Below are 27,223 nucleotides of genomic sequence, written 5' to 3'. Positions count from 1 at the left end.
ATGAACTGTATGCGAGTCATTTTGCTGACCTACACATTCTTTACAGTGCGTGACACAAATGTTGCAGCATATTACGCAATTCTAACCCATTTAAGCAGACACAGGAAAGAAATGTCACATGACTCCTAAGAAATCACTCTGCCATCATATTTTTTCCCCATAAACCACAGCAAGTAACCCATAAACCCTGTGCCACTTCACTTTATTTTAATGGTGCTGAATTCCAAATTCAGAGCTCATCTATGATCGGAGGATTGCTTTGAACATGGCTGTCAACACTGGCGACGGCTGTGTCGGTGGCTAGCAGCCAACGGTGCTAGCAGTACAAACTAACAGCATTTATCTGATCTTATTCTATATTTTAAGTTTGTTTGTTAAGATTCCAATAATGACTTGGAGAAGTTAATAGACAAAAACAATCAGAAGAGGCGTTTTAAAGTTGTCGGCAATAAATCAAACTTTTATTTCTCCATATAGAAAAGAATTAAGTTAAATAGTGAAACAGTCCATCAAAAAATTCGGCATCTTGTTTTCAACCAATGGTCCTTAATACATTAACCTTTGTCCCAAAATGAAAAAAAGAATGTAACAAAGTGTAAATACCATGTTCACAGTAATAAATATTGAAAAGAAAATATTTTTTACATTGACATTATATATATATATTTGAGTATATATATATATATATTTCTCTAGATATATAATCATATACAGTAAAAAGTTGTTTTCAAGTTTATCAAACATAAAATAGTAAAATAAAAATGGCTGAAAACAGAATGATGATTGCATTTTTTTCATTCCAAGGCATCGTTAACCATGGCCATTCAGAGTCTGTAATAAATAAAATGTGATATTATCTAGAGTGTAGTGCATCACTGTAAAAAAAAAAAAAAAAAAAAAATTATAGTGCAAGTTCTTTTTTTCTTTGCGCAAAGTAATCTTGCAAATGTCAAACTAATCCAAACGGAATGACAACAATGGATCAGAGGCGTTTGTCGAGCGCCGTTCTGTTCTGGACTACAACTGTATCTGTAGTCTTGGCAGCGAGAGAGAGAAAAAAAAAAAAGCTTTCACGTGTAAAACCGTGGCAGATATTCAATACCAGGCTTATTTTGGCAAATTACTTAAAGACAAAACAGAACACAGAAAAATCTCCACACACTCTTTACACTCAGCTCTGTCAGAATTGCCAACATAATAGTCGATGAAATGCATAGAAATTAATTACCAGTAGCAAGAATTAACTTAACTTAAGGGTTGTTTACTGTCATGCAGCATTTCTGAGACGCGAAGCAAGGCAGATATTATGGATGTGTGTCGCTGCAGTAAAGGATGCGGGATGAATGGATGCTCTGCCTCTGCTTGCACTTTTTCCCTGGCTTCCTTTCCCCCTCAGCGATAAGGAACAGGGGAGGGGGGAGAGCTCCCGTTTCCTGTTTGTCTGCAGGCTCCCGCGTCCTGCTGAAAGCCAGGGAGGTCTGGCTTCATCTCCACACAAGCGTGCGATGTGTGTGTGTGCGATGCGTGTGCTTGACTTCCGTCTCAGACCTCTGCACCCAACTCAATGACCCCCGTCTCAATAATGGGCACTAGCTTATCTTCCACCTGTACCAGCAGGATGGTCTTGTCGATATGGGAGCGATTGGCTGGGTCTCGGCTACAAGGCACCCACCGGTGAATCACCTGCAGGGGGCCAAGAGAGGGAAGAGGCTTCATGAGAGGATGCATCCAATCAAATTTATGAAGCGTTGATTACAGAGCAAGTAGGTCACAGAAGGTATTACATGGCAACAAAAAAAAGGACACAAGCATAAAAAGCAAAATCACAATGACGGCATCAGAGTTCAGAGATGAACAGTCATATTTGCATCAAACTTTCCTTGATCTGTGCATATTAAGGAGGGGTGAGACTTACGTGTCCTTCCATGCCCTCTAAGGGGCTCCAGTCCCTCCAGCAGGTCCGTCCTGCTCTCAGTCTCATCGTCTCGTCAGGCCACTGCAGCTCCTTCCGCTTCGATAAGTTGATGTTCTCCAGCACCTGACCGACGTCGGCAACCTGAGCAACATCACAGAGGAAGTTCAACTTCAGAGGTGTGGAAACAAGTCCAACATTAGCACTGATGTCTATTAAAACCTTGTTCCAGGGGGTCCTGGTGGTTAAGATGCACGCAATACGACCCAAAAGTCTCTGGTTTGATTCCGAACAGGGACCAGCTGTCGCAAGTCATATGGCTTTCTCTCCCCATGTATTTATCTCCACTTTAAACTATTTAATAAAATGGCAGTTTTGACATTGCCACCAAGACAGCATGTGAAACTTGCGAACACTCAATCGGTTGATGTGCTCTTTTTTTCTGGACGTGATTTCTTTCCTGCTCATTTTGCCATAAACATCTACCGACCTGCACTCTGTAGGAGATGTCGTCTCGCCGCACCGTGGAGACGGTGGGGTTGTGTTGTTGCGGGTGGTGATGGTGGTGATGGTGCTGGCTGAGGGGGTCGGTCACGGTGCTGCACATGCCGTCGTTGCCCAGGAGGCCCACCAGCGTGTGGCGTTTGCAGGGAGGGATGCTGTGGCTGGAGAGGGAGGCGGAGGGGCCGGCGGGGTCGGAGGTGGAGCCCAGCCGGAGCTGCAGGGAGGTGGGGAGCGTGCGCAGGGACAGCTGGCTGGTGGAGGAGCGGCGGCAGGGCTCCAGGCCTGTGGTGGAGGTGCGCAGGGAGGAGTGGCGGCTGCTGCTGTAGCGGTAGGAGGAGGACTGGCTGGCTACGGAGGCTCGAGCGGGAGAGTGGCGTACCAAACCCGACTGAACAGACTGGGAACTCTGACTGGTGCCTGGAGTCAAGATGCAGACCGTGTGAAATTAAAGGAGCATTCAGGTGATTTCGTGTTGCAATCTCATAAAATGTGGGGACTTACAGGAAACTGATTTTTTTTTTTTTTTTTTTAACAATAAGGTGAATGAAATATCCTGGATTATTTTTGGATCAAGCTGTAAAAACCCTGGATTTCCCATAAAGCAACTCAATACTGTATTTCATTAGACCCTCCCTGCCTATTAAATGCCTTAATCTTTCAAACTACACATCTAAAGTTTCTTTCTTTTTAAATGAAAGTGAAATTTAAATCTAAAATTTGTGGTATTATTCAAAATATGAGCGAGTCAGATTCAGTCGTCCTCACCCAGAGTGTGTGGCTGGTACGTTTGGGAGGGGGCTGGTCCGGAGGTCCCGCCCTGCGACACCGAGCTTTGCTGGGAGTCGCCCCCCGTCCCGTTCCCGCTGCCACAGGACATCCCCCCTGCATCCGAATCCTCGATGTTCCCGCCACTGTTACAGCCAGCACCGCAGCCTTTCCGTAACCTACGAAAGAAGATTTTAATATCATCCATTGATGAACTAAATGAAGTCAAATAAAAAGAAAAACAGAGAAAGAAGACATCATGTGTGAAAATGTTAATTCACCACATTAATTGTATTTTTACGAGCGCCGTAATCCACAGAGAGCGACCAACCTGTGCCAGGTGCTGACGACAAAGTTCCGGATGTTTCCGATGCTGATGGGGCCCCCCAGGATGTGTCCGAGCTGCAGGTGCGAGTTGCAGTAGGAGGTTGTCAGGGGCGACACGTAGATGGGGTAACCGATGGGCTGGTCGCAAGAAGAGTTGATCATGTTCCGAAGAGCCTGCTTGGCGTTCTGAATGCTGCCGCGCTCCGGGTTCCGGTTCCTCAGGAACACCAGCTCCTGCTGCTGCCCCGCCCAAAGGCCTCGGACACATTCTTTATTCACCTGCGGAACAAGACGTCGAGTTTCATGAGCACCGTCTCGGCAATCACCAACGAATGAGGCGAAGTTTAATCAGTCGCAGTCGTCACCTTGATGACACGGAAGCTGAGGTATCGCCGATTGAGCATAATGATTTTGTACTCGTTGGTTCCTTCGTCGAGCACGTGGCGCAGGGCGAGCAGCGACGGCGAGTTGGACAGCACGGCGCTCCTCCAGGCCGGGTCGCCCTCGTGAGCGATGACCAGGTTCTGCTGGTGGGTGGAGATGGCTTCGAAAAGAACCGCCGGCTCGTCGTACTCATCCGGGGACGTGAAGTGGTCCTAACGGGAACACGGGCAGCGTTTAATCAGACTCACATTCGGTCCGGAGAGCGAGGTTTCCTCGCCGTGTCGACGGCGCGACCCTGCAGCAGCTCACCTGGTGTAATTTGAGAGACATTCGGATTCCAGGCACCACGACTTTCCTGAGGAGTTCCATGTCGGCGAAGATCCACTCGTCTCGCACGGAAGAGATGCGGAAATCTCCCTTGAATAATGCATGAAGTCCGTAAAGGAAGGACTCCAGGTTGCTGTGAAAGAAAGAGGAGATCGGAGATTGACTCATAAGCTTTAAAAATATATACATTGCATTACTTTCATTATGCTTTTTAAAAGTTACAGAGGAGACGTCAAGGACACAAAATGTCCTAGAAAATGCTTGTTGCTCTGCTGCATGTGCCACGCTGTCCTGACCTATATAAGTGAACTCTCAGCGTTATAAAAGGTTAACTTATTAAAACGAAGATTACTAAATAACCTGGACATATGATGGGCAGCTGTTCCCAGAGCTCGCCTCCCCAGCACACACAGGCCGAAGCAGAGCAGCACCAGAGCCGAGTCCTTCTCGCTGTCGAGGGGCTGCAAACCAAGCAGAGACGACATTCATGACACTCATAATCCCATCCGGGGGCCAACTTCTGCATTTAAATCAGTACGATTAATGACAACACGTATGTTTAATATATCCTATCATCACTAATTAAGACAAGTCACTCCTTAATGTTTGATTCAAATCAAACGGATGTGTAGGTTCTTGAATTTTGAATGAATTGTTTCATGAAAAAGGTGCAGAAAAGTTTGGACGGACCCATGCTAAACCAAACAGTTCACAGTAGCTGAACGAGGGTTTCAGCAAACAGGAATCCGGGATTACCTTGGCCCTTCGAGAGTTGCAGTACTGGATCCAGCCCAGGTAGACGCCACAGAAACTGTCCCTGGAGATGCCTGCGAGCCGGTGGTCGTAGTCCTCGTCGATGTTGGGATTGAAGGTGGGATCCAGGTCCACGTAGTTCCTCTCTCTGCATCCCCGCAGGCCGTCTTTCATGGTCTCATTAGCCAGCCAATCCTCCAGTTTGGGGGACGCGATGACATAGTAGATGATGCCCTGAGACCAGGAAGGGACGATGCATTTAGATCATATGTAAGTCATAGTCAAGTTAAACCTTCTTTCTTGACAGTCCAGCCACGTCCCACCGACCTTGACATAGTAGGTGGTCAGGATGCGTCGCAGGTCGAACACCTGCAGCATGGAGGCGGCGCTGTTATCGGTGATGCTGTAGCCCTCCAGCACGTATTTGGTGACCAGCACCTCCCAGGCCAGCCAGCGCTGTCCGAAGGCAGCGTTGAAGGACAGGATGTGAGGCAGGTGGCCCGGCTCGCAGCAACAGCAGCCCTCGTCCTCCTCCACCCCCTCGGTGATGGCCTCCACCTCCCTCTGCTGGCAGTACGTTCCTGTGGCGGGAAATATCAACGCATTCATACAACACATGTATACACAACATAATCCAGATCTAATGTGGAGACTGCAGGTTGTTTCTATAAAATGTACAGCGGCTACGACATCTGGCACATTGAGGAAAAAAATATATAATTTCCCGACTGACCTACATATAAACTGGTTAAATATCAATGTTGACACGTAAAAAGATGTTGTAAAAATAGATTTTCAACAGTGAAAAGTTGCTGACACAGGTAACGAGTGTCATGCTCTGAACGGCGTGTCACATGGTCGCCGTCATACAGGTGTGCACAGGTGTTTCCAACAGGAATATAAAGCACGACTGGCCTAATACGCTGGAATGTTCCCGTCACACATGGAAGTACCAACTGGTTAATGATCCACAATCATTCCATCTTCAAAACCCAGACTTCGCTTTAAATTTGGTTTGCAAATCATTAGGGAGGCTTAGTTTAACCTGCTTGGAAAAAAAGGGGGCGGAAGTTATGGTGAGTTCATCGGCAAAAATGGTTGGACCATTCATAAACATACAGTTATCATAACTGTGTGTTTAGCTCATCGTTTCTCTTGCTCTTCTGATGCGTATGGATTTTTATGTGCTCAGCTTTGCTCTGTCAAAAGCACTTTGTAAACTTCTGTTTACATATATAAATAAAGTTATTATTGTTATTGTTTCTTATTGAAATGCTGTCAGTGAATTTAAGTCCCACTGGTGAGCAGAGATGGGCTTTTATTGTGAAAGGTAAGAATGTCCTTTCACAAAATGTACTGATTTACTAAATTGGATTACACCATTAAACATTGTGTCTTGGCTCGAAGTTTAAAATTAGCTAGTTGGTACTAAAACATAAGAAGGACACAAACGCAGTGATCCGTTTACAAATAGCAGGTGCAAATCAACCCTGAGGATTTCTTGCAAACACCAAGCGACGGCGATCACATTAGCTACAGTCCAGCGTGACGTAATCACAGCTGCTGACTCACCTCTGAACTCCAGCCCCCGGAGCTGAAAGGTGACCAGGCCGTTGCCGATCTCGATGAGATGCACCAGAGCGTTCAGGTAGTCGGAGGCCAGGATGAAGCAGTCCCCGGTGCTGAAGTTGCCCCATCGGCCCAGGAGGAGGTCTCCACACAGGCTGTGCTGCAGGGAGCGGGTCAGGTGCTCGTAGAAGATGGAGTTCAAATTGTTGTCGTCGGAGCCTGAAGAGGGAAAGAAGGAAGGTGGAACAGATTAGTGCATTTTGCGTGACTGGAAGAGACAAAAGCAAATACGCTTGTTTGAAGCATGACCTAGCAAAAAAAAAAAACGTGCGCCCTCACCTGGATTCCTGTCCAGCTGAGAGGCCAGCCGGGTGTTGGAGTGATCCACTCTCTTAGTGCTGCAAAGATTGAAAATCACACATTTAGAATGGACAGAAACAGAATCCTCTTTGAACGTGGAACACGGTGTTTTCCCCACTTGTAGTCTCTCTCCCAGAACTTGACGGGACGGACGTAGGAGGTGATGAAGATGGCGCTGCCCAGGAAGGGGTTGAGGGGCGTGGAGAAGACGGCTGACACTGCAGCCTGGACAAACAGCATGGCCGAGTCTGGAGGAGCTGGGGTCAAGGGTCACTTTGAAAAACATGGATGCTTTGCTGTACATAATATTTGCTGTCCATATGTGATGAAAACGAGCTTGATTAAACCCTCATTTCCATCTATAAGGGGGACAACGAGACCACTTTTAAACCACATCCCAACACAGGGCGGATTTGAGTCAATCCCTCTCTGAAACCCCTTTAATGCTACTTTCTTCAGTTCCAGCGTGGTTCAGACGCTCCTGAGAAACTGGAGACTCGGTGTTGTGATGAAACACTGCAGTGAAAAGATACGAGGCACAGCAAAGGGCTGAGCAAAGGCGTGAAAGGCCGAGCCCCATGTGATCTGCCAGGGGGCGATGTAGGTGTAGACAAAGTGCAGCTTGTAAAACAACTCCCACATCTGTAGAAACAAAGACACAGAAAACAGAGAAGAAAGTCAACTCCAGAATAAAAATACTGTTATATTTGCAGTGAGAATCATCTCTATTTAACCACGATTATAATGTATATAAACAGAACGGTGCAAACCTTGCTGAAGACGATGGACATGACGAAGAGGTCGAGCAGCAGCGTCTCCGACAGGTGGCGGTAGTCGAAGGTGAAGAAGAGGACGGTGAAGAGGATGGTGATGTACTGGTAGGTGGGACTGCTGTAGGAGGACCGCAGCAGCTTCAGGCCTGCTACTGTGATCATCAGAGCGCCCACCCTGGAGGAGGTTCCAAACAGCATCAGTGCGTGGTCGGAAGTCACACATGCTTTTAAACGATATTAGATATGTAGTATTTGTAATCTAGGAGAAGGGATGGGTCGATAATACGTTGATCATAACAGTAATTAGTGAAGAACATGATCCGCCAATCAGGATTATTTTAAATGAGAAAACAAGACATATGTTGGACAACGTAAGCGCTCCTCACTCTGTGTCGAGTCTCTTTGGACTGGCGAGCTCTCTGGCGCTGCCGCTCAGCTCGTTGAGGATGACGAGTGGATAGAGGACGTTCTTCTCCACGAACAGCAGCCACACGTGAAGCTTCTCGAACCACATCACGTGAGCCGCATCTGAGGAGCGAGTCGGGAGAAGAAACACACAAAGGTGAAATGTTTCCAGCCTTCTTTGTACTGGTAACTGACATACAATGCCAAATGACTGGATTTGATGCAGTGCAGTGATACGGAGAGAGCAGGTTTGTTGGAGTTTGTCCTCCAGCGGACTCACCCCTGACTTCGAACTGATAGTACTCCTTGGTTTTGAGCAGAGGGTGGGAGAAGCAGTACCAGGGCAGCTGCTTGCGGACTTGAGGCAGCAGGTAGTGGGTGAGCAACCCCACCGTCCCCAACAGTGCATACAGGACGTAACTGAGGAAAGGCTGAGGGAGCACAGAGATGTAGAGATCAATCAGACCTCCCTTAAACACATATCTAATTCATTTATAATTTCAGTTTTTGGTTTTCCAAAGCAGCCCATATCATTTCCCCCCGTATTCTTAGTGTCTCATCATCAGGGCTTCGTGTGTTCGTGGAAGCAAAAGGAAACTTCCAGCTGAAATGAAACACCAGACCTGGAAGACCAGGCTGCGGGTTTCCAGTCAGCGAAAACAGCAACACATAGAGAAATACTCTATAGAGGTTTTTCAGTATTACAGCCCATTTGGGAAAAGTTGTTCAGTGTTCGAAAACTGTTTGAAAAGTTCCTTATTATATAGCTAAGTTGCCAGTGGACATCCATACAATGAGACTTCTTTTGGCAGCCAGGAGTCGCCCCCTGATGGCCAGTAGAGAGAATGCAAGTTTAAGACCTTACTTCTCAGAACTGGAGGATGCTGCCTGCGTACACGTTTACTCATCAACAACAGATCATTGAAAGTGTTCATGGAAAAAAAAAGAGAGAACACATTTACGGTACCTGCAGTGCAATAAAGACCGTGCTGACATGGATGGCGAAGTAAAGGACCGCGATGACCACGCAGACGATCAGGTCCGACTGCAGACGCTCATTCTGTCATTCAACAACACACAACAGTGACCGGATTAGAAATAATATCATCCTCTGAAAGACCTATGATCAAACAACAACTCTAATTCCACTACAGTCGCCCATTCTTGGCTCTAATTAGACAAACGATGAAGGTCAACTCACCACTGAGGCCCTGAGCTTCTCGGGTAGAGGGTCCTGTACTTCTGACAAAGGGTCCTCCGGGTTCTTATCTTTTAAATTGGGTACAATCTTGGACTGTATCAGCGAGCTATGAGGCAAGAAGCAAGAAATATTAGCCGGTTCACATGAATCTCCTGGGGGGGTGAAATGTTTAATCACTCGCTGTTAACACTGCGACTATTGTGTGACGCGCTTTCAAGCTATTTGAACGGAGCGCGTTTGTATCCGGCAGGGATTCTCTCAGCATTTTTCAGTCTACAGCGTATGCACGAGTAGAAAAGCCACAGATTATTTATTAATATGGATTTCTTTCCAGCAGATGTGGGTCAAGCGGTGAACGGAAAATATTTCTGATGATCCGTTTCTGCCTGCTTATGTGCCAGATGGGCGAGTTCGCCGCACACGACCGTCAGCGGCAGGATTCTTACCCACACACACACACACTCACTAAGGCAAGTGTTTGAGCATCCCTTTCACATTTATTTCTGAGAAGTCACAACAACATGGATGCCACGCGGTCTGCGGCGCACGGCGGTGAACTTACATGAGGACAGAAGGGTCGCCACTCTGGCGGCTCAGGTGGTAAGACACTGCCACCAAGAGGCCGCAGAACACAGAGAACAGCACGGGGATGTGATGAGGCTCCCACGTCTCCTAAGACACAGACGATGACATGGTTAGGAAATCATATAATATATTATTATTATGGTTTTCTACCAACTACAATGCTTGTAGGAATTTTTCAATATTGAGGTCTATTTTGAAACTAAAGTGGTGGTTAAAACACAGCAATAACAGTAGAGGACAAACTTTAAAGTACATTTAGAATGGATTTTTGTCCCCAGATCGCTTTCGGATTGCATTTAGATGAGATCTAACCGATGGTATCGCATCTAGATGAGATTTAAATGCTCAGCTGACTTTGCTCTCACCTTCAGAGCTCCGTAGCAGAAGCCATAAAGCAGAGCGACGGTGACGACGCTGCGGAGGATGCTGCACAGCGCTGACAGAAGGCTTGTGGAGGCTGCGGAGAGCACAGGGAAGGATGTCAGAGACGAGACCACTCAACCCGACGGGCATCGGCCCGGGCAGAATGCAAATCAGCACTTTGGCCTCTCGTGAAGCCCCAGTGTTTAGTGTCTGTTGTCTCCTTCTGTGGAGGTCAGAGTCACCCCCCCTGCAGGAGAAGCTGCACATCTACGAGTCACCCACCGTTGCCCCCGAACACATGGATGTCCAGCTGCTCGAAGATGTACATGACGAACGTGTTGACTTGCGGCAGCAGCCCCACGAAGAAGATGAGGGGGAAACACAGAGTGAAGACTGCAGGAGACAAGATGATAAGAGGAAATTATAACGGTTTTCATATTAATATCGTCTTCCTGTACATCAGGTTTCAGATAACGCAGATGGCAACGGCTCGTTTACTGTTCTGCGTCTCTGACTGTGAGCTACAGATTCATATTGGTTCACGGTGGTCTGTCTCCAGGGCAACCTCAGCAATTAACGTTGATTGCCGTTTGATGAAAGGTGGCTTCGGCACTCTCTAAACAAATTAACACTTTCCCATCATTTTTGGTGGATGTGCTTCCACTCTTCTCTCTCGTGTTTAATTTAATTTCTCGGTGCCACCAGCCCAACGCGATGACCTGGTCCCCGAAACGTAGGAGTTATCTTTGATGATGACCATGATGATAGATGATCATGTTAGGAAAGTAATACAGCTTTACATTGTTTCAAAAAACACATAAATCATTTTTTTAATCATTCTCCGACTTGGACAACGTTATTCATGCTTTCATCTTCTCTAGAATTAATTATTGTTCCCCTCTGATCACCCGAGTGGTAGAACTCGCTCATGTTTTCTACTTAGAGAGAAAGCTGCACATCAGAAAGGTCACATATCAGTCAGTTCAGCCATCGGCAGTGTGTTGATCACAGAAATGTTTTACTTTTTACTCTTCACAGTCTCTAACCCTAAAACAATCCAAACTCGTTCTGCATGAAGGGACCTTTTCTTTCCTTTAACGTCTATGTATTGTCGCATTTATTTTTTATTTTTTTGCATGTTATTGTTTTTTTGTTCAGCACCTTCCTTGAAATGCCACACTAAAAAGGATGTTGTGATTAATCCGATTACTGTAAATCAACACCAGGGGGGCGTGTGCTTACCGATGACAAGGTCCCTGGCGGAGGCGAGGACCAGGGAGCTGGTCAGGGCGACCCCGTACAGGGTGACGCGGGATGAAGTGGTCCTCAGGCTGCCGTAGTGGAGCAACCAAATGAGGCCACAGCACAGGCAGAAGTAGACAGGCCGGCTGTATGCGATGATACGATTATGGCCCTGCAGGGACAAAACCAATGCTTCTTTATCGGAGCTGGGCTTCCACATTATGCTCCAGCACAGCTCAATATTCAGAACCTGCAGCTTTACATCCATGCCCTAAACTACTACAGACGTGCAACCTTGTGATACATATATACACAGAAGGTTTCACAGGAGAGCGAGCAGGTTTCAACCCAACGTGCCGAAAAGCTCGTTAAATAGAGCAGGTTCGCTCAAAACTGTGTCAACGAATCCGTGAAGACGGAGGGAAAGAAGGTGAGACGAGGTGAAGGAAACGGGGGGACGAGGAGGGAAGAGAGAGCAAGGGAGGTGCAGACAAAGAGTGAGAGAGTGAGCAGTGGTCTAAACTCCGGCCAGCTATTTAAAGCTTGTGCCTGCAGCTGAGTAGGAGCTGCATTAATAAAAGAGTTTCAGAGCAGGGAGGGGGGGTAGACTCACAGGGGGGAGGCAACATCATTTTCAAGAACCACAGAAACAGGGAACCAATTTCCTTTCATCTGTAATATGACCTGTAGTTATTATTCAGCAGGTTTTTTTCTATTTGTCTACCCTCGGCCGAGTGTGAAAATGGAAAGGTTTTATTTTATTTTTGTATTTTACACTCTTCGTCATGGTTCACTGTGTGGAGAAACCAGGTCTTCAGATCATCATCACTCAGAATATAAGCATCACTTTAAGCTCAGAAGTTATAATTACTTACATGCCGAGGGGAAGAGGAGTCTGGTTGAACACTCTGCCGACAAAGAAACACATGTGAATCCTCTCATTATGTCGACTTCTTTAATCTTAATGTCTCGACATGTTCAGAGTGAGTGAAGCCATTTTTATGACAATCGATTCCTTCTTTGTAACAAACGGTTCACTAAGAATGTTGTTGACTTCAGTGTTCACCTTCAGTAAGGAATACTGGCAACTTGCAATGACGAGGCAGAACTGAAAGACCCAGATGTCAGTGAAGAACCCGTGGACCAGCAGCACTGAACCCAGGAAGGCCACCAGGATGGCCAGCAGTACGGCCAGCACGTTCTCTAGAACCTCGCGGTTCCTGCAACGCAGCGGAGAACAGTTAGATGATAAGAAATGGGGGGGAATTCAGTAGCGTGTATAGGACGTGGTTGCTGGTTGTGGCGTTCTCCTCACCTGTCAAAAAGTGCCAGCAGGGTGAGTCGGTCGAAGTGCAGGCCGACCCACAGGAAGGGCAGAAGCCACAAGCGGTAGTACTGCCTGGCTTTGCCGGCGGCAGCGTTGGCTGCGGGGTCCTCTTGTCCCAGCGGTGCATCCTGGAGCTCCGGGCTCAGATCTCCGTCCTGCTGCTCCAGCAGCTCCGGGTCCATCGTCAGCAGACGGTTCAGACGGATCTGAGGGAGGGAGATCTGTCCCACGGTAAGTCAAACTCAAATGGGATGTTAAACAGTAAGCAGATGTTGTTTTTTTGACTCTTTAACTGTATAACTACCCTTTTTTTTGCCACAAGTATTGGAGTGAAATGTGAACACCACGGAGAGTGTTGGATTTTGGCTGTACCACCAGCAGCACCCCACCCACCCCCAGCCATCTGGATCCTCGACGCAGGAATGGTTAAAAAGCCAGCAACAGATGATGGGAGCCACCTTTCCTTCTCATACAGAAGAAGCACATCAGAAAACTACCCAAGGCTGTAAAGTGGCTTTGAAATCCGATAAAATGTTTTCAAAAAATCGGTCTCAGGAGCCAACTGATGGCCGGTGTACTATTTTACATTTGTTTAATCTGATTTCTCTTTGGCCTGAGGTGACAAGAAAGGGGGGGAGGGGAGAGGGAGGGGAGGGAGAGCCAACACAGCAACAAAACTGACTGAATCTCAAAAATGATATGCAGAAATATGCAAAACAGAAACGTTGTGGTTGCCTCTGGATATGCAGTGTTTCAGTGTGTCAGCTCTCTGTCTCTCTCACACACACACACACACACACACGGTCGGGTACTCACCAGGTCATGAGGGTAGAAGCGAACTGAGGTAGAACTGGAGAGGTGGGAGTCGGTGTCCCTGCAGGGCATTAGACAAAATGAGCACGCTGATGAGAGAAGAGCGTCTGCTGCACTTACTGTATTAAAATCACCGTTCGTTTCCTGGTGACCTCAAACTAAATAGCCAACGGGGCTATTTGCTTTACTGTACAATTAGAGTCACACACCAACTTTGGTGGAGAGATGAATGCAGAGAGAAGGGCAACAACAAAACTCCAGATAAAGATGGAATAAATAAATGCATAGCTGAGCAGATATCACGCTTAGCTATCCAACTATTGGATTACATGATTCAATTATTTATTCCCAGTCTTATAAATAAATCTGGAGGTCCAGTAAACGAATGAGAGGAATCACCACCACTCACCATACGTTATTGGAGGCTCGTCTGGTTGCGGGTTCAAAATTGACCAGGGACATGTCGCACCCGCCGGCCTCGTACAAGGAGGGAGTGAGCTTTCCTGGAAAATGACACAAGAGAGAGAAGCAAAGTCAGTCCAACGGAAGTCGGTCTGCAGGAGGGAGCTCATTAAACGACACGTTTGCATGCCGGGGATTGGATGGATTTGGTGGAGCTGTTCACTCAATGAATGCGTCTCAAGTGCAAGTCTGTCATTTCCAGGTTGTTGCCTTTGTGCCTCTGTTGCTTCAGCGGAGCTTAACTGTGGTTTATATTCCGTGACGATGAATGAAAGCAGGATATAAATGTTGTACCCACGAAGCACAACAACTGCAGTACGCCTAAAAAATCTTGAAGGCAGATTTCAAACAAAGTCCCACAAAGATGTAATTCACCAACCAGCCTGTTTGAATAGAACGTCTCTATTTCCAGACTAACGTGATTATGAGTATTGCAAGAGATGTCTTGAAAACATTCCTAAAATGCTGCCTTATTCTCAACAGTCCAGGAGGAATATAAAAAAAAAAGTTGCCATGGTAACACAGCTCTCGCTCAGGTTAATATAAGCTCAATCCGACTCTTAATGTCGCCCGTGTGTTTTTTTTTAAGTTTGGTTGTTTAAAATGCTGTGGAAATGAGGAGGAAAAAAGAAGACTAGCTGGTTGTTGATACCTGAAGTCCAGTGTGAAACAACAAATATGACGAGGTTAAATGTAAAAACGCTCCCATCGTCTCAGGGCTGTCCTATGACCAAGCTTTCAAGGACTTCAATAGTCGCCTGTTTGCCAATAGAAAATGAAGCATATCATCACTCCCAGTGCTCATTTTTATAGCCTTGAAATTCACTTCAGGATGAAAATATAAAAACGTAATGTGCTCCGACATTACAAGCACTCACACGGACACTCAGACCACCGAGTTTCTCATAATAACCATCTGCTGCAGGTCAAACCATGAGCCGGAGCGGTAATCCATCCACATGATAAGGATACCAGTGGGCCGTGTTTATGTTTCGGTATCGACAGTGATCTGTAACGCTCTGCTGTCAGCAGCGGGGGGGGGGGGAAACCACCCAGTGAGGTCAAGTATTGGCTACAGACAATATCGCAGACAGCGATAAATGGAGCACAGATAATTGCACTCAGCTTTGACCGATTGCGTCAATCCACAGAGCGTGGATAATGGTGCTCTGCTATGACTGACTGCAACAGTCGTGTGTGTGTGTGACCAGCTCTTTCAAGCAATTCCACCCCATCAAAGCCACTGTAGACACTTTCTAACAAACCAGAACAACACCACCAACGAGAAAATACGGCTTCCACCTCCCCACAAACAACCGTTCCATCTCTCTTCCATGACAAATCCCTTCATCTCCACATCCCCCCCCCCCCCCCTACCGAAGTCATCCTGCAAGCTGGTGGCGCCGACGGTCGAGGCCTTGTCCTGAGAACCCTCCAGGTGTGTGCTTCCATTCCTGGCCAGCAGGGAGGCGCTTGCGCTCAGCACGGTCACCTGGGACGGGGTTCTGGATGGCTGACATTTCACCTGGGAGGAAGAAGGCTGGGAGGCCTGGCTGAGAGCCTCCTGAAGACTGTGGGAGGAGAAGGGAGAAGGGGAGGACATGAGAAGTGATGGAGGCCAGAGGGGTAAAGCTGATGCACAAAATAATCACAGAGGGCGGGGGGAAGGGAAAGGGGAGGGGTCACAGGTAACTTCACACAAGAGGGGTTTCAGGTGATGTGATGCGGATGCTGCTCGTCATAATTCTTTTCTGAAAACAAATGTATTATCTTATTTGTATCAAGTCATCTGTGCCTAATAACCAAAATTAAATCTGAAAATTAAAAAAAGGCTTGTCAACCATTGTGGAGGTCTACCTGCAGCAACACCACAATGTCTGACAAACCTTTTTTTAATTTTCAGAGACGCTGATTCCACTTAGTTGTACGGTTAATTAAATGTATCATATTTTATTTAATCAAACAGCAACAAAAACTAAGAAAGTCAGTGTTTTGGAGTGGAGGGACAGGGCGGGGTGGAGGGATCAGTGGCAGAGGGAGATTTTGCAGCTCTATTGACCCCTGGCAGGCTGCACACTCCTTTTCCTCGCTTAATATTTGACTAGGCTCAGCGTTTGCACATTTGACCTTGCTAGATAGATGCAGAGTCTTGGCTAGAGGTGAAGAGCTGCTGGCGGATAAACAAAAAAACTGGAGGAGTTTGTACAGACCCCCAGAACTGATCAGCAGTGGAACATAAAGATTCAGTTTTATGTTTGTAATGGTGGTGAAAATGCCACTTTAAGAACAGTTATTCAGGATATATCCATTATAAATGAATTTTGTTTGCCCAAAACGTATGTGACATTTGTCCAGAAAGTGTAAAATCTCCACTTAAAACCACAAAAGCACAGTCTTTGGGGACAGACGTCAACCTCTGACTTGTCAAATGATCGACATCATCTTCATGTGTCTCCTTAGAAAGGTCACTTAAAAGGTCATGTGGTACAGCAGGACGTCTATGTGTATTACTGAAGGAATCCTGCACAGATCTGAGAGGACGGCGTGTCGGCCAAGGAGATTATTCAGACCTGGTGGCGTTGTGCCTTTGACTTTGTCTCCATTCATTGATCCGTGCTCGAGATGTGCAATTTAAAAGATTAGATATATCCGATAACCGCATGAAAGAAAAGCAGGACTGAAGACATTACATGCAGAGTGGAGACACCCGTCCGGAGACGGATGACGTCTTGCTCCGTGTCATGCACTGCGGCGGACGCAATATTGGGGGTTACGTGATGACGTGGGACAGGAAGAGAGCGCCGCCTGGTAGCATGCTCGTACCAGGCGGCGCGGCGACAGGAAGGGTTCCCTGCTCCGTGCGCGGCGTACCTGAGAGGAGATCCAATGAGAGAGGCGGGTGGGGTGGGGTTACTCCCTGCGTTGTGTCGCCGCCGCACAGCCTGCCGACGAAACGTGCTACGTTCACGCCGGAATATGACCGTCTCCTCACTCCCCGGGGCTGTCATGGTGAGAGACATCATTGGCCAGTCAGATCCGAGCTTCTTTTTTTTTTTTTGGAGAGCTTTATATGGACACTAGGCATGAGGTGATATTTCCATTTTTTAAAAATAACAAAGCAACGGTTTAAGAATAAGACATCCGCTAGAACAGGATCAAGACAAGACAACACTGACAAACGGGGTGTGCTGGCCTGGCGGGCCTTCACAGCCAGTCTGGGAACTTTGGCTGGACGGCATCCACTTTGGTCACCAGGGGCGAATAAAAGATAATGAAACACTTAATTTCCCAGAGATCCTCTTGCGTCAATTGCTGTAAGTTTTGGAAGATGAAATAATACATTGTTCCGCTTAGAAATCAAAAGTTGAATTCAGAAGTCATAAAACATAGCCTCACTCCATTCATTACACACAGGGGTTTTAGCTGCTCATGGTTACTTTACTTTACTTTCTTTACGTACTTAATTGGTCAAATTCTATCTTAAAAGCTTAATCTCCACCATTTCTGTTTATACTGCATTGTTATCCTTATTTACTTCATTCCCCAACTTGGTTTTGTACATTTTAATAAATTAAATGATAAAAAACCCTCTAGCTTAAAGGAATAGTCAACGTTATGCTTATTTTCAGGTTCATAGTCGTATTTTGGATTTCTACTGGAACATGTTAACATGCTTTATATTTATTCAAAAACATTTTGTTTAGTTTTAATACTTTCACCCAGAACTGCAGACATGAAAATCTGACTTTCTAAATCTTCTTTCTAATCCTTTCTAATGAGTCCTTTAAGTTAGCTAGCTCCATTTACTTCTAGCTAACAATAGCATCTGGCTGTACGTCAACATGTCGGGCTGTAGCTGCAAACCCCTGCATTGTGTTAAATTGAATAACTTCTCATTTACATGACATAAACGGCATTATTTATCCACCTATAAGATCCTAATGCTATGTTCACCCTCCGAGAACTGAAAAAAGGTGCAGACCAGCTCAACTTTGATACGTCGGTTTGTAGCTTCACGTCACTGACTTCCACTGAAACTGCTGTCGCATTGGACTCGCTGCCATAAATGTAGCACCATACACCTATTATCAGAAAGTTCCCACCAATAACCACCACTGAGGACTTCAAGTGGAGTCAGAGAGAGTTTAAACAAACCGAACCGAGTGTCTACTACCTGACAGTGACCCTATATGGACTCACTGTGACGGCTCAGAGTCAGGTCAACACAAATCCAGACAGCAGGAATCAAACACCAACAATTAAATCTGTCCCAGCGACAGTTCATCCTGCCTCTGAGAGTGTTAAAGTCAGGAGGTGCAAACTCCAGAAAGCTAAGAAACAATCAACCCCGACATCGCCAAAAAAAAATGCCCACAGAGCACAGAAGCCAAAGAACAAGGACCGAGGGATGAAGAATGTGGGGGAGGGGAGTTTATATGTAACTCGGTGTGTATGACACTAATAAGAGAGCTGCTGTTTGTCTAACCTCAGCACAAAGCACACACTGTGCCGTCATGCTCATAGTGAGGAACACAACACTTGGGTCAGAACCGTCACTCCATGGAAACTCCCCATGGTTACACTGAGCGAGCAAGGCAGACACCATCTCTCACACACACAGCAGGCCTAACGTCTGGAGGACTCCACCAAAAACACTCAATTTGATCAGCTCTCTCCTCGTGCTCCTGCTAAGAGCTCTGAAACCAGCGATCCAGCAAAGTGAGCATATGGTTTCTAGTAAATATGTTGAATACACAAGTGTTCAGTTACCACTTAAAACATATCAAAATCTGCAAAGCCAGCACAAAGCAACAAAAAACAAATGGTGCCTATATTCTGTCCGGGACCATTACTGTACGACAATTTTCTGTTGATGATTCACAAAACAGAGTGCCTGTCTAAGCAAGTGGAGCAAAATGTGGACGCGGTCAAACACAACGCGTCTCGTGATGCATCTCAGAGACGACACAGAATGTGCACTAGTCATCAAACGGTGGTAGAAGACAGCGTGTACAGTATGCGTGTGGTACGTACCCCGCAGGGAAGCAGCAGTGGCGTCCTGAGGCTCGGCGAAAGCCGCCTGATTGGGCAGACTGTTTCTGGAGCGGGTCACCGATTCCAGCTGGGAGGCGCGGCCCAGCAGAGATGCCGCGTCCAGGACTTCCCCCTCTTTGGCTTCCAGGTCCGACTTGGAGGTGGTGAGGGGTCGCGGCCCGGCGGGGGCTCCTAGGCGGCTGGGGTCGTTAAGGCAGGCAGCCGTGCCACTGTCCAAACTCAACACTCTGGCGTGCGTTTTGGCACTGCCCGCGCTGGGGGTGCAGCGGGAGGTGCGCCGCCTCCCTTCGGCTCGCGCTCCTGCCTCGCCTTTGACCTTGGAAGACGAGGAGGAGGAGGCGGCGCTGGCGGGGGTGTGCTTGGCTTTCAGGGCCCGGTAGCAGCTCTCTGGTGAGTGGCAGGAGCGGGAAGTGGTGCTGGATGAGCTGTCTGTGCTTAGGTGGTGGGTGGAGTGGAGACTGGAGGCACAACTGAGTTCGCTCTGATCGCTGGAGTCCTCCTCGCCGCCCCCAGTAAACACGGCGCTACAAGGCTTGGCCGTGCCACGCAAACACATGTAGTCCCGGTGGCGGCTGGCGTCGAAGCTGCTCGCCCTTTTCTTGCCAGTCCGCCGCCGCCCACTGCGCCCCGTCGACAGGGAGGAAGTCCTCTGAACGTTGTTGGCTGACTTTGGTTCGCCGTCTTCTTGTTCACTGGTGGCGGCGCCTGTAGAGCCGTCGGCATTGGTCCGGATGCCGGGCTCTTCCTGGCCCCTGCCAGGTTCTGCCGGCTCTTGTGTTGCAGGGGACGGCGTGTCAGCAGGTTGTTTAACGGTCAGCTCGTTGGCGTGAGGGTTTTTATTGGCCTCCCTGGAGGGAAGGTTATTGAGCCCTCGAGAGCTAATACTGCCAAGGCTAGAAGTCCTGCCGTCTGCGGGTGCAGAAACAGCATCTGCTCTGTCCCGTACCCGCTCGTCCCCTGAAAGCGAGAGCAGACTCTCCACATGTGTGGAGCTGGTCTGCTCGCTGTGAAAGCTGCTGACGGTGCTGTTGGTGTCCCTGTCTGTGCCACTGCAGTAGCTCTCTGTGGAGCCACTACTGCGAGTACTCAAGCTCCTCAGGCTATCAGCGCTGCGCTCCCCTCCCTGGGACTTCCCTCCCCCACCGGAGCCTTTCCCACCACCACCCGCCTCCACCTGGTACAGTCCCGAGCTACCCTCCCCTGCCTCCCTCGAGGCGGAGCGGGCTACCCTGCGTGGTTCCTTGTGCCTGTAGCACTCCCTCCCCGAGGTGGAGGGCACAGCTTGGTCCTGCTGGTACGGCCGTTCGGCCCCCTCTCGTCCACACAACCCCGGTCTGTGTGGTCTGGCGGTCTCCAGCTCGCACACGGGGTCGAGGCCACCTCTCCTGGGCGGCGGGTACAGAGCAAAGTCTGGCAAACACGGGTCGGGGAAAGCCGAGCCCGCCGAGCTAGAGGTCCGAGGCAGGCCCCGAGAACGGAGCTCCTTCCTGTAGGTCTGAGATTGCAACGATGCGTGGGAGGCCACCTCGGCGTCGCAGGAAGAGTGCGACAGACTGAAGTGATAAGCAGCAGAGTTACAGAGATCAGCAGTCTCCCTCGACAGCTCCGAAGGACACAAGGAGGTCGACGGCTGCATGGACGCGAAGGAGTCGTTGGGGACAAGGCAGTACATCTTTGCGTCCGACAGCAGATCTGAATGGACACAAAGAAAGAGAGACGTTGAGCACGGTTTGGAGACGTGACGCGATAAAAGCTCTTTGTTTGCGAGTGGCCGCGCAGGTTTACCGCGATCATGGCTGCAGCTCTCGACAAGAGTCAAACTGATGTCGTCTGAGGTCTTGCCCACATCTCCTGCGAGGATAGGAAGCGAGCAATTAAGAGAGGACAAGCTGAATCAATTATTAATACATTCAGAACCACACATAACCAGCGTCTAGAGAGGAGAAAGAAATAGATAGCCCTGCCCCTTTTTTCTCTGAATCACTACTTCTGAAAGATGCTCCACGTAAGCTGAAACATCACCAGCTCTTCTTCAGACTCTTTGATGGCTGTGCTCGATAACGTTTGAACAGAGACGTAACTGTTCCTCAAGCTTACTTGGTGATACTTCCTAGACCGTCTGAACGGATGGAACCCTTGAAGGGGAAGAAGATTAAAAAGCTAAACCCCAGCAGAGCACCACGTCCCACTTCAGACCACTTCCTGTCATCACAAGCTGCCAGCTAATTAGAACGGCATCGAACAGCCACGTTGAATTATTCAGGCGACGCAGCCGCCTCACTCTAACGCTCGGGACGGTGGGATCCAAAGCAAAGCCACAGGTTCCTTTATTGTCTTATTCTCAGTTTTCCAATAAAGACTTCCTGGAGAACGACTCCCATGTTGGATCTCACAGTGTAATACTTTTTTTTTTGTTTTTTTTTCTAACTCAGCAGTGCCCGTCTGAAGCGAGCCTCCTCTTGGTGTGATGAGGTCACGGTAGCGCTGAGTCAGACAACTATGCAGCGGGGGTGATCATGGTCGGGGATGTGGTGATCCCGCAGAAAAGGAAATGCATCACAGGGTCACAGAGAAGACCGTGAAACCAAAACTGAACAGCGATGCACTTGTAACAGCGTCAGTTGTCACATAGAAGGACAAGGATTTTAGTGACAAGGACGTCATATTACCTTTGGCAACTGTTGCTCTTCCATGGGCGGATGCAATCTGAAATTTGAATACAAAGAAAGGTCAAGCCTTGTCAAATGGAAGGCAGCAACATCCCTAAAATAAAATGTGTGTATTACAAACTTCCGACACTTCTTCACTGTCATCATCACTAAGAAATCTTTGGGCGTCTCACAGCAGCTGAGTGGGACTCAAGGACACCCGGTAGAGCACAGCACCCTCGGGGGATTCAGGAGTTAAATATATCTCACAGAATAAAACGGCTACCAGCAACGTCGAATATTTAAGGAGATATCAGCTGACAGCAAGCTGCCCGAGGATCATAGCTAATGAAAAGATCCCTTCACACACACACAACACACACACACACACACACACCTGCTGCCTCTAATCCAGCAATAACAAAACTCAATCTGAAACTTTTACTCCTGCGGTTTGTTTGAGCCGTGTGTGTGTGTGTGTGTGTGTGTGTGTGTGTGTGTGTGTGTGTGTGTGTGTGTGTGTGTGTGTGTGTGCATGTGTGTGTGTGTGTGTGCGCACCTGAGCACAGTACAATGGGAGGCGGTTTAAAGGCTGGCAGGACTCAGATGACGCTTGTTTGTGGAAAGATTTACGATTGTTCACTGTAGCATGTAGCGGTAGTTTACAGATAATTTCTCACTCAGACCACAAGCAGTGATTTGCAGAACGGTTTTTGTGAATAAACTAGTTATTCACAAGCCATTTTCTTCAAAAGCAAACACATTCATGTCTGATTCCATTAAAAGAAGACACAGTAATCCCGTGTTATTCTGTCGGAAATCCCTCGCCCGTTCACTTTCATTACTCTGTGTATAACGATCTGTAGTGGAGTTGTAAAACTGTCATTGTTGCATCAACAACCAGACAATTATTTTGCAGGATCGTAGAAGGAAGTGCAATGTCGAGTCTATAACATGTCCAGATTGGGTTAAAACGCCTGTCAAAGTGTCACAAATTGCAGGAATTCAAAACCTAAACACTTTCACTTGTTCATGTTATGATATATCAAATCCCCAAAAGGATGACTTGTCTTATCTTCCCTAAAAAGAAAGAGGAGAGCGGTGGTTCATCTTTCGTTCAGCCCAGTACGACACGCAGCAGACCAGTGCTCGGCTTACCTGCTGGTTGGACTCCAGTCCGATATAGGAGTTCCTGGAGCTGCAGTCCACTGGTGGAGTCTCTTGCCTGATGAAGTCTGCCATCTCGATGCCCCCTCCAGGGTCCCTGTGCAGACACACAAACACATGCAAACATCTGGATTAGCGTTCGATCTGAATGGATAGTACAGAGTGAAAGGGGATGATGCACAGTTCTGTTACAGGCCATTTATTGTGTGTTTACATGAGTTCAGAACTGAAAGAGTGAAACCAGAGGAAAGCATCCTTGTAGTTTTTCATCCAGGCCTATATTTAGCCTGGACGACGTGCTTGTTTAACTAGCCGCTATGTCGAAACAAACAACTTGCCAGAGGATTGTCTATAAATCATTTCCATATGCCAAAAAAAAAAAAGGTTTCGTAATGGGTCAAACCACAACATAAACACTCCAAACAATGCAATCGAGCGGATGAGCGGCGACTGGAAAAAGGACTAGCGAGGGGGGGGATGAGTGGGTGGTGGTGTAAGAAAAAAACAAAAAAAACACAACTTTCGGCTCGACTCGTCGGCTCAACTGTAAACTCGAAACGACCTGGAATGCGACTCCAGATGTGTGGGCAAAGCTGCGACTGCCCCTGTGGTCGGCAGCGCTCGTTCTTCTCGTTGCCTTTCCCCTCGCTCAGCGTCCTGCTAAGCACTCCCTCTGGAATGTGAATATGAGTCACTTTTTACAGTCATGGGCAGCAAAGAGCTCGAAACCTCACTGGCTTTTTTACTTCCTCCTCAATGAGAGCTAAACCTCGTCATTAAAAAAAAAAAAATTATATATATAAAAAAAAAAGACTGAATCCTGGAATTCACCGTTGATGTAATACGTGATAAATGACTTGCTTGTGTAATTCATTATTAGCTGTTAATGCTAAACATAACCAATACTAATGAGCTCATTAATGAGCCCAAAAAAAAAAGCATTCATTTGCACATATTTCACCGTCAACACACTTGGCTTTAAAAACATATGTGATGTATTGAATGTTTTTAGAGATACTAATTTATGCAGTAAGATGCTCCAAAATCTAGTCAGATCATGTACTCTACCAAAAACCTGTGGCATAAGAGTTGTAACCGGTTCCATCATGTAACACCCTTGTTTCTATAACAGTCTGGGACATGTGTCATGGAATCTCTAAAAAAAAAAAAGGTGTGAACAAATAAAAACCAGCTGCATGCTGTGTAAAGAGCATGCTTACAATGGAAAGAGAAAGGAACTAAGAAGGGACCCTGTGGAGTTTGTGACTAGTAGCTGTCTGGGGGGATGTTTTGTGAGTCGGTTCCCGTATTAAAACGTGGGCGGTGTGATAAACGCTCCTGCCAGCGGTTTCACATGGCGGTACATCGCTGGTCTCGGCTGTAACGCAGACGCAGCAATGCACCGGCAGAAGTGTGTGGACATGCATGTAGACAATGCAGGTTTCAAAGAGTCTTGAAAGAGTCTGGAGACGCTGTGGTGAACGTCATGGCGCATGTAACATCATCCAGCAGGACCCGTTTGGTGGTGGGTCAGTGAAGGGTCACACAGACCTCCATGTGATGGCCAACAGTACCCTGACTGCTGACTGCTCATGTGGCCACATTCCCCTGACCTAAATCCAATGGAGCACCTATGGGACGGGATCAAGTACCGCCACAAACTGTCCAGGAGTTCACTGATCCAGGTCTGGGAGGAGATCCCCAGGACACCATCCTCCCACTCATCAGGAGCAGCCTAGACCTTGTTGTAAGTGCACACACTACTGAGTCACATTATGAGCTGCTGTGATTTCAACTTTTTACCTTGACTTTCTGTGATTTTGAATCCAGTTTCCATTGATTATCTATTTTTTCGTTGCCACGGTTACCAACCGGTCTCCAACCGGCAAGGAGGCTCTCGGGAAGTGACGTGGCAATTACGCTGAGCGAGTGGAAATATCGAGTATGTTCTTTGTAGTGCGTGGGAAATGATTTCAGACGCAAACAATGTGTTTTTTTTCTGTCTTACACTGTATAAATGTGGACGTGGTCTCCTTGATGTCACCCACAGGTTTCTGAAGAGCCGCTGTGAAAAATAAAAGTCCTTATCTGGAAGCCTTTAAAGCGATATATTGATTATATGACCCCCCCCAGCTGCAGATAACCTCCGTTTTAAATGACTCCACTTGTGACTCTTCACCACCAGGGATCAGGAAACATGACGTCTTACCAGCTAATACACTAACCTCCTCCACAGCCTCATCATCCGAGCAGCTGAATCACACTCCTGGAGCATCTTTTCACCCCACACACTCCAGATACCACGTCCACCACTGGGATGAGAAAGACCAGCTGAACTTACCCCGGGCCGTTGCTGTCCTCCTGACGGGTGACCCCGCCGTCGTTAGCCCCCTCGGTGCCACCTCTGCTGCCCTGGCTCTCCTTGGCCTGGTGCTCCACCACCTCCCCCTCGTCCAGGGCGAGGTGGAGGCGGAAATTCACCGTCTTCAGCAGCAGGAACATGGCAGCGATAACACCACAGTAGATTCCCACTATCACCATGGTTGGCTGCAGAGCCTGGGACAGGAAACAGAAGCGGGGGGTTAATTTTTGTGGGGGCATCTGATGTTGTGATGCCGAGTTTAGATTATATTTATTTATCTCGAGGGCCTGGGGATGTAATAACATATCATAATCGTCCCAAGATGATTTTTCCTGAAACTGAAAATAAGGAATGACAACGACTATTTGATGTCTCTTAATTGTGAGGCGTTCGAGCTCCATCTCCTGCGTCGTCGTTCCCCCCCGTTGTCCTTGACTGTCTGTGGCTCAATATAAACCGCTGAGCTGACCGGCGTATTTCCACTCCAGGAATAGAAGGGAAACCACAAACCCTTTTTTGAAACATCAGCTCCTCAATATAGAAGTCGCTTCCTGGACCCCGGCTGCATTCATAGTATTTGAACTTTGTTCTGGGGATTCTGATTCAACGTGCACGAGTTTGACTTTGACTCACACTGGAGGTGTAAGGATGTCCCTTAAACTTAAAAAGTAAACACAAAAGCAAATGTCTTTGCAAAGACACCTTGTGCATAATGAGCCCGAGCAAACAAAGCGAGCCAGCCCACACTGAGGCTGCTTCCTGGGACATTTGAAGTTGCCATGCTACTGTCACATCCTCGTCAGCTGAGCTCTCCAGTCACAGCTGGTAGCTTGTGGGAAAGTGGTGATGCCGCAAATCACTACCGGCAGCAGGAAAACAACCTGACACAAAAGAGGGGAGTTGTGTGTGTGTGTGTGTGTGTGTGTGTGTGTGTGTGTGTGTGTGTGTGTGTGGGATTAAATTCACTGATTACAGTCTAATGGACAGTTAACATCCTAACGGATATTATCTGCAACGCCGCGATAAAACACAAAAGAGCGTTCTGGTCCAATCTAATTGGTGGATTGGCACACTTGAGGGGGCAGCCATTTATAAAAAAAAAATGTTTTCTTTTGTTTTTCCTGTTGTCGTTTGTGACACATACATTATATTTACCTGAGGGCTTTTGGTTCGACCTTTGCTTGTTTTTTTTTAGCAAATATCCCGAGGGGTGTTTAAAACGAGACGTTTACGTTGCCTCCGCTCCAGATAATAGACCGAGACCGACACCGACCGTTAGTATCCCGTTGGCAAGCTAACCTCACGGACACTTGCGCTTTGGGGAACTTAACGGTTGTCAACAGTCATAGAGAAACACGTTAACAAAAAAAAAAGGGGGTTTTAAATGACGTTTAAGAGCTAAAAAGCACAACAACACGACTCACCATGTAAAGCGTGAAGGGGAAACATAGCAGGAACAGCCAGATGTAGAGATGTAAAGCGTTGACGAATGTGTTTTGATCGGGGTCGTAGTACCATCCGCCCGTGACTGAAGCCCAGACCCCCTGCCTCAGGATCTGTAGAGTCTGCGACCCCATGTTGTTTTATCCACCACCGACGACGACGACGAATCCGAGCGGAACCGACGGGGCGACCCGCTGGCTAGTCGTCGACGAGCATGACGAGCGGCGCTCTGTTTACAGACGCTGGCCTGAGAATCCCCTCTGCAGCCATCTTCTCTGCTGCTAGCTAGCCAGCCAGCTGGGGCACTGTTCTCTCCCTCAGTCCTCCAGCGAGGAGACTCCTATCCCACCACGCCCTGCGAGAAACCTCTTCTTCGTGGCATCTGGTAGGTAGCAGGCAGGAGCCGCGGACGCCGCTTTTTCTCCACACCTAGAAGAAGAAGACGAAGAAGAAGAAGACGACGCACGCGCCCGCGC

General features: G+C 47.6%; 1 protein-coding gene across 2 annotated transcripts; it reads right to left on the bottom strand.

Moving 5' to 3' along the window:
- Positions 1-448: 448 nt before the first annotated feature.
- pcnx1 (pecanex 1) lies at positions 449-27,125 on the bottom strand. 2 transcript variants are annotated; one of them, XM_084013103.1, is made up of 36 exons: positions 26,729-27,125; positions 25,284-25,498; positions 22,934-23,039; positions 21,797-21,833; positions 20,913-20,978; positions 19,107-20,819; positions 16,944-17,073; positions 15,450-15,643; positions 14,020-14,113; positions 13,614-13,671; positions 12,786-13,018; positions 12,537-12,690; positions 12,346-12,378; positions 11,471-11,642; positions 10,511-10,621; positions 10,231-10,322; positions 9,843-9,952; positions 9,281-9,386; positions 9,047-9,139; positions 8,360-8,510; positions 8,061-8,202; positions 7,672-7,849; positions 7,435-7,543; positions 7,020-7,149; positions 6,881-6,939; positions 6,545-6,760; positions 5,300-5,553; positions 4,976-5,206; positions 4,580-4,680; positions 4,202-4,352; positions 3,874-4,104; positions 3,513-3,787; positions 3,182-3,360; positions 2,403-2,833; positions 1,916-2,056; positions 449-1,683 (listed from the first exon to the last, which is right to left on the bottom strand). In XM_084013103.1, exons 1-36 carry the CDS (start codon positions 26,879-26,881, stop codon positions 1,543-1,545), a joined length of 6,990 nt encoding a protein of 2,329 aa, XP_083869229.1. In that variant the 5' UTR covers positions 26,882-27,125; the 3' UTR covers positions 449-1,542. The 2 variants fall into 2 exon arrangements, with proteins under 2 accessions (XP_083869229.1, XP_083869230.1); XM_084013104.1 differs by having other exon boundaries at positions 12,786-13,003.
- Between the last annotated feature and the right edge of the window lie 98 nt (positions 27,126-27,223).

Source organism: Eutrigla gurnardus (genome assembly GCF_963514095.1).
Source record: "Eutrigla gurnardus genome assembly, chromosome: 7".
Taxonomy (NCBI): Eukaryota; Metazoa; Chordata; class Actinopteri; order Perciformes; family Triglidae; genus Eutrigla; species Eutrigla gurnardus.
This window is presented reverse-complemented; position numbering and strand designations above follow the sequence as displayed.

What these genes read in the sequence shown, in the direction of transcription:
- pcnx1 (XM_084013103.1), bottom strand. Translation starts at nt 26,881, where the DNA reads ATGGGGTCGCAGACTCTACAGATCCTGAGGCAGGGGGTCTGGGCTTCA. An exon ending in AAGAGCAACAGTTGCCAAAG is followed by an intron (nt 20,979 to 21,796) that starts GTAATATGACGT and finishes CTATCCTCGCAG; the next exon opens with GAGATGTGGGCAAGACCTCA. An exon ending in CCATGTGTTCGGGGGCAACG is followed by an intron (nt 10,323 to 10,510) that starts GTGGGTGACTCG and finishes TGCTCTCCGCAG; the next exon opens with CCTCCACAAGCCTTCTGTCA.